Source organism: Mobula hypostoma, chromosome 18 (assembly GCF_963921235.1).
Source record: "Mobula hypostoma chromosome 18, sMobHyp1.1, whole genome shotgun sequence".
Lineage (NCBI taxonomy): Eukaryota > Metazoa > Chordata > Chondrichthyes > Myliobatiformes > Myliobatidae > Mobula > Mobula hypostoma.
The window spans coordinates 40,211,178-40,223,502 of NC_086114.1; the positions used below are offsets into that span (position 1 = coordinate 40,211,178).

A 12,325-nucleotide genomic window follows, 5' to 3' on the forward strand; every position below is an offset into this window, starting at 1 on the left:
TACAAATACCATGTGAGAAAGATTTTGACTATCAACCCCATCTATGCCTCTCATAATCCTATACACTTCTGTCAGGACATCCCTCACCCTCCTTATCTGCAAACCTCTGCTAATGCAGCAGTAACAAAGGTAATGACACAAACATACAGCACCAAGCCCTCGTAGCTGCTCCTAATAAAATCTCTCATCACATATCTTAAACTGACAATATCAGTATTGCATATGCCTTTAAGCACGGCTCCAGGTCACACCTATGTACAACCTCGTCATAGTTCCAAGGAAACCATTTCAAAACAAATGGTAAACAACCAAGTCTGGCAAGGAAACTCAGTAGTGTTTCCTTAAACATTAGAAACTGAACTTTAAAAACACACACACAAGTGCACAAACAGGCACGTAGTTATATGCTGGCAGAGGGGCGATGGAGTGCAGTCACAAATTTCCATGCATTCCTCTCCCCAATTAATCAGCAAATATATTCAAAATGCATATGTATGTGGACATTATGCATGCTTAACGCACCCATCCAAATTGGATTCCTTCCCACATCTACGGCAGGTAGGAGCACACGTGCACGCACACCTGATCCCCTACTGTGCTCCTCACTACAAGTATGAGAACAGGCAAAGAGACATCACATGCAACACGAAGACTAAGTATGGGCACTTGGACAAATGAGTGATGAAGCAGGAAGTGATACTTCAACACAAAGGCACACAGTGCCTGTTGGAACAGCCGAAACATACCACAACCCCATGTCAAATTCGCTAACCCTTGGGACCAGCTTTATCCCCATTATATCCTGCCTCCTGGGCTCAGGCCCAGGAATGCCTTAAGTGCGGATTTATCCAGGAGCTGTCTGATTGTCCATTAACCTTGACTAGCAACACTCAGGGCCTGGAAACAGTGGGATGCTGTGGAGTGCCTCACTGCCAGTGTGTCACTCTGTGGATGGGGTAAAATTGAGACCCTACCCATGGAGACATGTAAACACATAACCCCCGGGGAGACCTTTTCACTGCTGCTCTAACACTGTAACACCAAACTATCAGATCAATTCTCAAAGTTAGTGCAACAAAGCAAAGAGAACACCAAACTGTGGGTTAATGCTTGGTCGCTCCTGCCTGTATCTGATCCAAGATACTCTGTAGCTGGCAATCATTCAGAGTTTTGAGGACGTGACAGAACATTACAAAATTCACGTTCATTATTGTATTGCACAAGCCTTCATCATGACCTCATCTTCCTTGCCGGAAGACAAAAGCTACTGGCTTTTTGAAAAAAAATACAAAAAGCTGTCTGGTTGTCAAAAGGTGGTGGCTATAATGAAGTCTTATTCTTGAGCAGCAGCTTAGCACAGTGATGAATTTAAAGAGCAAGCTCTGGTGTTTCCAGGGACTGGCCAGTCTCTGGTGGGCCATTCATCTCTTCCACTCCATTCTACTCAACAAAGACCCCACACCTCACCTAATAGTTTTCTCATCAGTTTCAAAGCCTGACTTGACTGCCGTCCTTTATGTAAAAGATGCCTGGCCCTGGGTTGAGTTGTAAGGTCAGGACACACTTTTCTCTGGAGTCTCTGATCAATACACTTGGCTTCCCTGGATCTATCCAATCAGAAAATTTTCATCATCTCATCCTCCTTTTCGCTCAAATAAAAACTCCAAGGAAAGTTAAGCCAACCTGTGATTTTGCCCTTTAAATACTGGTATTGTTTTCATATATCAGCACTTTTCTCTCTGTGGTCCACTAGCCAAACCTAACTACTCCAGGTAGTGTTGAACCTCACCAAACAGAGGAATCATCACCACTTCTTTATATTTCAGGCCCATCATAGAGTTGTACAGCACAGAAAAAGGCCCTTCGGCTCATTTCATCCATGACAACCATGGTCCCTCTTCACACTAATCCCATATGCCCTCATTTTCCTATCTAAATTCCTTTTAAATATTGTATCCACCACTTTCCCCTGGCAGCTCGTTCCAAATTACCAACCAATCCTCTGTGTGAAAAACTTGCCCCTCAGATCTTGAAATTTCTCTCCACTCACCTGAAACCTGTACCCTCTAGTGTTAGATTCTCCTGCCCAAGGAAAAATATTCTGACCATCTCCCTTATTTATGCCCTCATAATTTTATAAACCTCTAAAATCACCCCTAAGCCTCCTATGTTACAGTTTATCCAGCCTCTCCTTATAAGTCCCCCTTTCAAGCAACATCTGGTGAATCTCTTTTGCATGCTTTCAAATGTATAGACACTTTGACAGACACGCTATAAATTATAAACAGGGGAGTGCAGTTGATATAATTGGTTTAGAATTACCAACTACAGTGTCTGTACTAAAATACAATTGGATGGACGTGTGAATGATTTTAGAAAGTGTGGAGAAGGGGTTAAGCAGAATTAGATGTAGGTTTATTATCACCGACGTATTTCGTGAAATTTGTTGTTTTGCAGTTGGAGGGATAGACAGATGCTTGCAGTATTTATTCCTCATATTTCCTTACAACATAGGCAATTTAAGAGCAATTCCACTTGCCCCATTTATTTCTCTGTAAGCTATTCACTAAGAGATACCTATCCCTCTAGTCTCCTAACACAACTTTGGGATGTGGCAGTGAACCAGATGACCCAGAAGAAACTAGATGGAGTACTGGGCTTCACCACTGGACAGGAGGGCAGGTGGTCCTAAAAGCTGAGAACTTTAGTAGAACTGCAGTTAGAGTGGACGTGCAGTGATGTGAGCTGTTCTGATCTACATCTTAGAAGGAGGACTAAAAAAAAGAGTGCAGGATACCCAAAACTTCAGTCTGCAAAGACTCAGCATGCTGGGGCTCCCAGCTCCAGTTTAATGACAGTTGACTTAAAGATCACGATAGAGATGATAGGGTGAAGACAGTGAAGAGGTCACCACTGTGTCAGAAGAATCTCAGATGTCAACGAGAAGGCATACAGGAGTGAGACAGATCAACTAGTTGAGTGGTGTCACATAAACAATCTCATATTCAACATCAGTGAGATCAAGGAACGGATTGTGGCTTTCAGGAAGGGGAGCTTAGTAGAACACATACCAGTCCTCAGAGAAGGTTCAGGAGTGGAGAGGGTGAGCAGCTTCAAGTTCCTGGGTGTTAACATCTCAGAGGATCTAACCTGGGCCAACACACTGATGCAATCAAGAAGACATGCCAGCAGCTGTACTTCATCACAAATATATTCACCAAAGGCTGTCACGTTTCTACAGATATACAATGGAGAACATTCTGACTGTATGTCACACCATCTGGTTTGGAGGCTCCAATGCCCAGAATCAAAAGAGGTTGCTGTGGGTTATAGACTCAGCCAGTTCCATCAAGAGCACAATCCTCCGCACCACTGAGAACATCTTCAAAACCCGGTGCGCCAAGAAGATAGCATCTATCATTAAGCTCCCTCACTATTCAGGATAAGACTCTTCTCATTACTACCATCAGGGAGGAAGTACAGAAGTTTGAAGACCCACACTGAATATTTTAGGAACAGTTGTGTGTGCTGGGCACGTGGCCAAGTGGTTAAGGCATTTGTCTAGTTACCTCAAGGTTGCTAGTTCAAGCCTCAGCTGTGGCAGCGTGTTTGTGCCCTTGAGCAAGGCGCTTAACCACACATTGCTCTATTCTGTGTGAGGAGAGGCGCCCCACACAGGCTTCCATTCTGTGCCTTGTAAGGCATGAAAATGCCCGACGCAGGCCTCTCATGGTTTGAGTTGACGTTCCCTCCCTCCCTTCTTTCCCTCTGCTATCAGATTTCTGAATGGTCCATGAACCGAAAAACTCTACTTCACTATTCCTCTTTATTTATTGTAACATAGTAATTTTTTTTGCCTGCCACAAAACAACCAATTTCTCAACTTAAGTCAGTGATAATAAACTTGATTTTGATTCTGCCATTGTCGGCAGATCAAAACATTGTGAAAAGCAAAGTAGTTAGCAATGAAAGCATTGAGGAGGGAAGAAAAAACCCATCTCGACCCACGAGTGGATGAATCTGCAAAATTTTCTCTTATCAGGAGCAAACTGAACTGCACAAAACTGATGCATGAGGGGAAGTTAAGCAAGTGTGATTGAAGAAAGGAATAAATGGCCTGTTACTCAAGTGAGGAGGGTGTGTGGAGGCTTGTGTAGAGTATGGATCGGTTTTCCCAATGTTACTGTGCTTTAGGACAATTAATGGTGAAGGAATAAAGACCCGCAAGGAAAGCTCTACTCATTTACCGAAGGGTAAAAGGTTTAGAGGGCCTCTAAGGAAAATATCTTTCCCCTAGATTGATGGAATTTGGAACACACTGTCTGAGAATGAGGGAGAGTTAGGCACCCCTACAAGATTTAAGAAGAATCTGGGTGAGCATTTCAATCTCCAAGGCATGAAAGACAACAACCCAAGTACTGGTAAATGGAATCAGAATAGTTCGGTACTTGGTGGTCAGTATAAATATGATGGCTGAAGGGCTTAGCTTTGTGCCCTATGCTCGCCATGTGCCAACCTACAGCAAAAACCTCGATGCACATTAGAGCTATCACCAATAAAGTGCTGCAAAATTCTCTAATTCCTGTAGCAGGATGGGTAAGACACTACCAGGTTCTCTCCGAGACTAGAGTTCCCAACACAGGCCACATCAGCCAGTAATTGATACCAGGCTCCAAAGCTGGAACTCTACTCTAAACGCCATTCCAGCAGGTGATTCCCAAACAAAGAAAATATTCCCAGAAACCTCAAAGCTTCACATACTTATCTAGTCATTAGGCTTACAGCACTCAGACTGGTAGAAGAGCATTCAGGAAAGCACGAAGCCACAAGCCTCTCCACCAGGAGGCCAAGAACAAGTGTGGAAGGAGAAGGAAACATTCCAACCACCAAGCTGCACCAAGTCTGTTGCCTGCATATGAATCATCAGTTACCTCAGAAATGCACATGAGGCAAATCACCCTCACAAGGAGTTGCTTGAGGAGTTGTTCTGGCATATATTTCCTGATAATTCAATTTATTCAATCTACTAACAATACAACACCCCTCACTTTCTTTCCCTGTAAGTACTCTCCCTCTCCCATCAAATCTTCCCCACCCCTCCTAATCATCCAACCACCCTCTACTCTTGCTGGTTATTTGCAGTAACAAATTAACCCAGTAACCTGTACGTTCTTTGGATGCAAAATGAATCTGAAGCACCCAGGGAAAGTACTGAAAAGGCTCTGTTGCAAAGAACCACAGTCGAGGGTCTGGCATTATTGGGCACAAAGGGTTGGGCCCTGTGAAACAGCCTCACAAGCATTTCATCAATGTATTGTTCAAGAAGGAAACAAGTACCTCAAAGTAAGGAAATCTACTAAATTGTTTCTACAGTGAATGTAAATCATAAAAGGCCAATTGTATTCATTGTAGTATGACCTGGACCAAATGGACCACACCCAAGGGTTGGGAAAGAGGTAGTAAAAGCGATTGTGGCTGCATAAGTAATGATCTTTCAGGAATCACCAGACTCCGGAATGATTCCAGAGAACTGGAAAATTGCAAATATCACTCCACTCTTCAAGAAGGGAGGGAGGCAGAAGAAAGGAAATTATAGACCAGTTAGCCCATAATGGGAAAATGCTGGGTCCATTATTAAGGATAAGGTTTTGGGGTATTCGGAGGTGCATGATAAAATAGGCGAAAGTCAGCATGGTTTGGCAAGGGGAAATCTTGCCTGTCAAATCTGTTGGAACTCTTTGAAGAAATAACAGGCAGATTAGACAAAGGAGAGTTAGTGTTGTTTAATAGGATTTTCAAAAAGGTCTTTGATAGGGTGCCAGAAGTGAAGCTGCTTGACAAAAGCCAATGATATTACAGGAAAAATACTAGCTGGATAGAAGATTGGCTGATTGGCAGGAGGCAAAGAGAGGGAATAAAGGGGGCCTTCTCTGGCTGGCTGCCGGTGACTAGTGGTGTTCCGCAATGGTCAGTGTAGGGACCCCTATCACTTTATTTTCCCGGCACTTTTCCTATTGTTCTGCAAGTTACTCTCCATTGTGCCAATAATCAGAGTCTGCTCCCTCACACTATTTGTATATTCATCTTACAATAGTTTATCTTCTATTTCCAGCTAAAATCCCTGGAACTCCAACACATACATTCATTGATATTCTTTCTTTTTCCCTCTCTCTCTCTCCCTCTCCTTAATGCAGAATGATTTAGAGGGCAGAACAAAACACTTCAAAAAAAGGATTGTTTGCCATCTACATTAACTTTGCTATGGTCCAGCTGAAGAAAATGTATTGATTTTCTATTTCCCTTCAATTTCATTATACAACTCTTCCAACCCCGTCTAAGTAACTGAAATAAACTGACAGGACAGTGTTCCACCATCAACAACATAGAAGGCACCTTATTGAAAACATAACACATTATTTGCTGATACCATTTTACATACCATTGAACATCATTTTTTTTATCATTAATGACATTCAAAACATCTTGGGAAAATCACTCACATTATGAAATATGTAAATATAATAGGTAACATTTTAAATGCAGAGGGGTAGAAATTTGGGGAGCTTCAAAACACTACCAAATGTCACAGAAATTGGACATGCAGTGGTGTGGAGGAAGCTGGAGCATGATATGATCGATGTATGTAGGAAGTATAGATGAGATAGGGTCAAACTCTTTTTCCTTTGGTAGGGGTATTACGATCATGAGGGCACAACTTTATGTGAGGGGGAGCAGCTTCAAAGGGGATCCAAGAGTTAAAGACTTTTTACACAGAGAGCAGTTCATATCTGCCAGAAGTTGTGGTGTAATCAGATTCAATTATTATTGAGCTCAGTTTTTATTGAGCCACAATAGAAAGCACTGTATCAGAATACTCAAGGACAGCGTCTACCCACTTTATCAGATTCTTGAACGGATCTCTTCTATGGCAACGTCGACTCTTGACCTTACATTATGATCTTGCACTTAATTGTTTACCTATACTGTACTTGCTCTGTAGCTGTTACACTTTCTTCAGCATTGTTACTGATTTACTTTGTTCTACCTCAATGCACTGTGTAGTGATTTGATCTGTATGAACATTATATAAGACAAACTTTTATTGTACATGCAACCAAAATGAACTAATGCAATTAGAAGATACAAGAGGCATTTAGACAGACAGTTAAATAGGTAGGGCATGAAAAGATAAGACCCAACTGTGGAGAAACATGGCCACTGTTGATGGGCAAAAATGCAGGCCTAGTATGTGCTGTATGACTCCATATTTCAAAGTGTGTCTCTCAGTAGGACAATTCCAGAATGTGGTTTAAAGTACCAAATGAACAAATCAAAAACAATGACATAATTTTGTTGAAGTGCACCCTAGGTAATCTATGGTTCCAAAGCCTTTGAAATGTTGTGAAGAAATAGATTTGGCCGCATCAATTAACTGAAAGAGGGCTTTTGCACACCGGTTGAATCCCCATGTTGGTGTGTCTTTCACTGATTCTGTTATGGTTATTATTCTATTATTTTACTGAGTATGCCAGCAAGAAAATACAGGATTGTATATGGTGACATATATGTACTTTAATAATGAATTTACTTTGAACTTTGAACTATATTACAGAATGAAGTGGGTGTCAAATTAAACATATCAGACATTTCACTTGCCTCAGCTGTGTAAAAAAAAATAAAGTGTATTTGGGCAATTAGAGAGACTCACTTGCAGAGAGTTTCCCTTCCATATTCACATTGATCAGATAAAGAATTTGTTCCTTAATTCTGTGGGATAACTAATTCACGAGACAAAGATTTTCCATGAGTTGGAGAAAGAGGGAGCTGAATATAGGTCTGGGAATAATTTTGGTTTACAGGGGATAGGGTGGCCTATCTGGTACTGAGGGGAATAGAATGTGTTTTGCATCAGCTAGAAGTGACCACCGATGGAAGGACATTCAAGAAATGGAGATAGTTGACAAGAAAGCTTTGAGCAATAGAGAGACTGAGGGAGAGGCAGAAATAGCCAGTCTTGATTATAGCCAGAATAAAGGTGAGGCTGACAAATACCATAAGTCACAATCAACCCCAATTCTCTTGTCACCTGTTGTCAATATACTGGTTTTGCAGTGGGTCCATTCCGGGTTACATGTATTGCCAGCAGGTCTGGCCTGGTACCCTATTGCCCATGCCCAGTCTAACAAGGTTTACAGCAATCAGCAAACAACACAGACCACAGCAAGGATCTGGTGGTTCTATACCTCAGTCACACACTGTTACAGAAATCTGGCTGGAATATAATAGGAAATATTTGCTGAACATTCAAAGTATACAATTTTCAGTTTTATGCAAAAAAAAATAGTGTGTGTGTGTTTTTAAGCAAGGCTCAATCATGACTTGAAGAGGAAAACATTGCACACAAATTACTTATTACTTTAGGGAAATGAAAAGGCTTAGGCATCCTGGGAAGGTTAAAGACACTAGACTCAGGGGTCAGGGATCAAGGGCTGGAGGTCAGTGGCTTTTACCTGATGATCAGCTGCCAAGTTCATCCGATACGGATGCGACTTTCCATTCTCATTAGTCAGAGGTGACCAAATTTTCGACTCAGACCTTTAAAAGGGAAAAAAAGGTGTGTGAATATTAATTGACTTTAATTCACTATTCAAATTCACACAGCTCCAAGCTAAAGAACTCCCTTCCAAAAGAATGCTAAACATGACCCTTTGACCAAGGGTTTGAATAACACAGCAACGTGGGATTTTCTTTTTACCAAATTAAGGATGAATTGTCACTGTTAGAAATTGCTATAACATGAAACTCAGATCTTAAGACTGAACTCCAAAAGAATATTTAAAGAGAATGAAGCATATCTGTCCACCAGGTTATGCATTAGTTAGATTTACATTTATAGTCCAAAGGACTGAAAGACTTAGTTAAATGATCTTCCAATAGGAATTTACCTTTGAGTTGGTACTTAACAAGGATTTATTTGGTGTCCATTTTTTGAAATGAACTGAGTCTCAAGTCAAGTCACTTTTTATTGTCATTTCGACCATGACTGCTGGTACAGTACACAGTAAAAACGAGACAATGTTTTTCAGGACTATGGTGCTACATGAAACAATACAAAAACTAAAAACACGACAAGAGAAGATCTGCAGATGCTAGCAATCAAAGTGATACAACATCAAATGCTGGAGGAACTCAGCAGGCCAGGCAGCATCTATGGAAAAGAGCAAACAGTCGACATTTCAGGCCGAGACCCTTCATTAGAGCTGGCCTTCATCAAGACCCTTCATCAGGAGTTATCACTGGCTTATATGTGGCAAAGAGGGAAGTAGCTCTGTGCATTGAGCCGTGAAGGTGCAGGAATGGCAGGGAGGTCCAGAAAGACAAATTCATAGAGATGGTCTTGACAGTGAGGGCTTCATTAGTCACCACCCCATGACAACAACACAATCCACCTCAGCTGTATTGAATTTACCAGATACAACTTACTCTCACAATTCTTGAATTGGATTGTCTTAAGTAAAACACATCTTTCACAACAGCAGTAATATGCCCTATATTTCTGACAAATCTCAAGGCTGTGTGCTTTTCTCCCTGCTCTACTCTATACACACGTGACTGTAAGGCTAGGTAGAGCTCCAATGTCATATACAAATTCGCCACCGACACCACTGCTGTTGGACGTTTCGCAGGTTGTGGTGAGTCAGCATACCGGAGTGAGAGAGAACACCTGGCTGAGTGATACCACCACAACAACTTCCTGCTCAATGTCAGCAAAACTAAAGAGCTGTTTTCATTTCAGGAAGGGAAAGGAGGGCAAACCTGTGCCAGTCTATCCTGGAGAATCCGCAGGGGAGAAAGTCAGCCAGCGGCTTTAGATTCCTGGGCATTAACATGTCGAATGACCTGTCCTGGCCCAGTACAAAGATGCAATCACAAGAAATGTGTGCCAATGTATTCAGTCCTGAAATCAGTCCTCTGATGTTATCAGTCCTGCCAAAGGGTCTCGGCCTGAAACGTCAACTGTACTTTTTTTCCATAGATGCTGCCTGGCTTGCTGAGCTCCTCCAACATTTTGTGTGTGTTGCCAATGTACTTATTTGCTTAGGAGATTATAGAGGGTTCAGCTTATAATTGAACACTCTGTAGATGCACTGCTGAAAGTATCCTGACTGGCTGCACTATGGTTCAGTCCTGCACTTCCAATGCACAGGAACATTAGAAGCTACAGAACGTAGCGGACTCTGCCCAGTACCTCACAAACAGATCTCACCCTGTCATCTGTGGTATCTGCAGAAGGCACTGCCTCAAGTAGGCAACATCTATCACTAAAATTCCCCACCATCTCAACCATGCCAACTTCTCATGAATATCATCAGGCAGGAGGTACAGAAGCCTGAAGTCCCATGTCACCCAGTTCAAGAACAACTACTTTCCTTCAATGGGCATCTCCACTATCAGTGTTAAACTGCTGACCCTCAGGTCAATTGGTTTATCCCCATGTCATTTTTGAAATGCTCCAGTGCCAAACACCAGGAATCATCAAAGATTGATTAGAGCAATCTTGTGCTCAAGGGTGCAGCCTTTAAGAGGCCAAGCCCATCCCACTTTGCCTGTGGGACCTCCTCATTTATAGTTATCTAAATAGCTTCATCTCCTTAACATACCAACAATTCCCAACAGTATGCTTGCACTTCAAAGAAAGCAGAATTCATTTATCCCCACTGCTCCTTTCTCATCCAGATTCAATCCGTACACTCTCAGTTACATCTCTGTGTATATTAAACCGAGCTCATCACTTGTATCAGCTATCTATGAAGCCTCAGACAAGGCAGCAGCAGACATTAGCAGTAAGTTATCTGGCCAAGTTCATTAAATGACATAAATTAACATAATTGAAAATGTAAGGCCCTTGCCAGCAGGAGCATACATTAAATGTACATCTCTCAGGAGCTCTGAGAGACACTCACAAAGACCTGCAGCTGGGTCACGGTTAATAAAACAAAGGAAATTCCACCATATTCAGCCATGAGACTTGGCTTGCAGTTGAACCTTTGGGACAAGGATCAAGTGATCTTTGATACAAATTTCTAGGTTAAATAAATTCATGAAATATGCATGTTAGATTAATCATGATATTGGCCTCTTAAAGTGCAGAAACACTCCAGAAATTTGACAGCAACAACGAGAGTACAAAAGTTCCCACAACATTCTGCAAAGAAAAGCAACCGAGTTATCTGACAACTATCAATAATTAAACGCGTTACCATAGGACACCAAACACTGACTGGTTACAGGGAAACCTTCTTGTCTATGACACACAAAAGAGGAAGTAGACACAAAGAAGCAAAGTAGAAAGCAATAAAAAAAACTGTATAATACTTTACATTCATATACAATTCTGTGCAAAGGTTTTAGGCACATATTTATAGGTAGGGTGCCTGCACAATGTTGTATTCGTCAATGCGGGGGGGAGAGAAGGTTTGTAAATCTAGCGGGGGCAAAAGATGTTGGGAATGGCAAGGAAGGAATGTTGCAGGAGTGGGGGTGGGACGGGTAGCAGAGGAGTGCTGAGGTGGGACAGCAGTGCAGGTGCAGACACACCCAGCCCTGAGACACCAGGCACGGTCATTCGATTCTAAACAACACACACAAAATGCTGGTGGAACACAGCAGGCCAGGCAGCATCTATAGGAAGAGGTACAGTCGACGTTTCGGGCCGAGACCCTTCATCAGGTTCCACCAGCATTTTGTGTGTTGCTTGAATTTCCAGCATCTGCAGATTTCCTCGTGTTTGTGTTTTTGATTCTAAACAGTTGGCTTATTGATCCTTACAGAATGTCTCTCTGATGCTTCCCACTTCTTTCCCCTTTTCCCAACCATGATTCCCTTCTCCCCGCCGCCTTCCCACACTCAGTCCACAGTAGAGACCCATATCAGAATGAGGTTTATCATCATTCACATATGTCATGAAAATTGCTTTAGAGTGCAATAGACAAAGCTACAACAGTACTGTGCAAAAATCTTTGGTACCCTAGCTATACATATGTGTCTCAGACATCTGCAGGGATATTGTATCTGGAATCTGGATGCATTTAATCTCCTACAATTAAACATTATTGTTTCTTTGAACTTAGAGTTGGAGGAAATCACGAAACACGAACACAAGAAACTTTCTCCACTTCAGTCATCTGGTCTGTGACTAGACTACAAGTGTAAAACTGTAAGCAGAACCGATTTACTGCAAAGGGAAATGACAGGAGAGGAGGGAAGGTCTGTGATCTAGGCTGGACACAATCCTCAGCCTTAGTCACAGGAGGAAGTGCTCTTC

The 12,325-nt window shown here is 42.1% G+C and overlaps 1 protein-coding gene across 2 annotated transcripts in view; it reads right to left on the reverse strand.

The window, feature by feature from the left end:
- The window catches only part of pdlim1 (PDZ and LIM domain 1 (elfin)), a 90,181-nt gene that overhangs the window by 23,731 nt on the left and 54,125 nt on the right, over positions 1 to 12,325 (reverse strand). For both annotated transcript variants that reach the window (XM_063070771.1, XM_063070772.1), the window contains exon 3: positions 8,511 to 8,595. In XM_063070771.1, the coding sequence (XP_062926841.1) occupies positions 8,511 to 8,595 (85 nt within the window). The remainder of the gene's footprint in view (positions 1 to 8,510; positions 8,596 to 12,325) is intronic.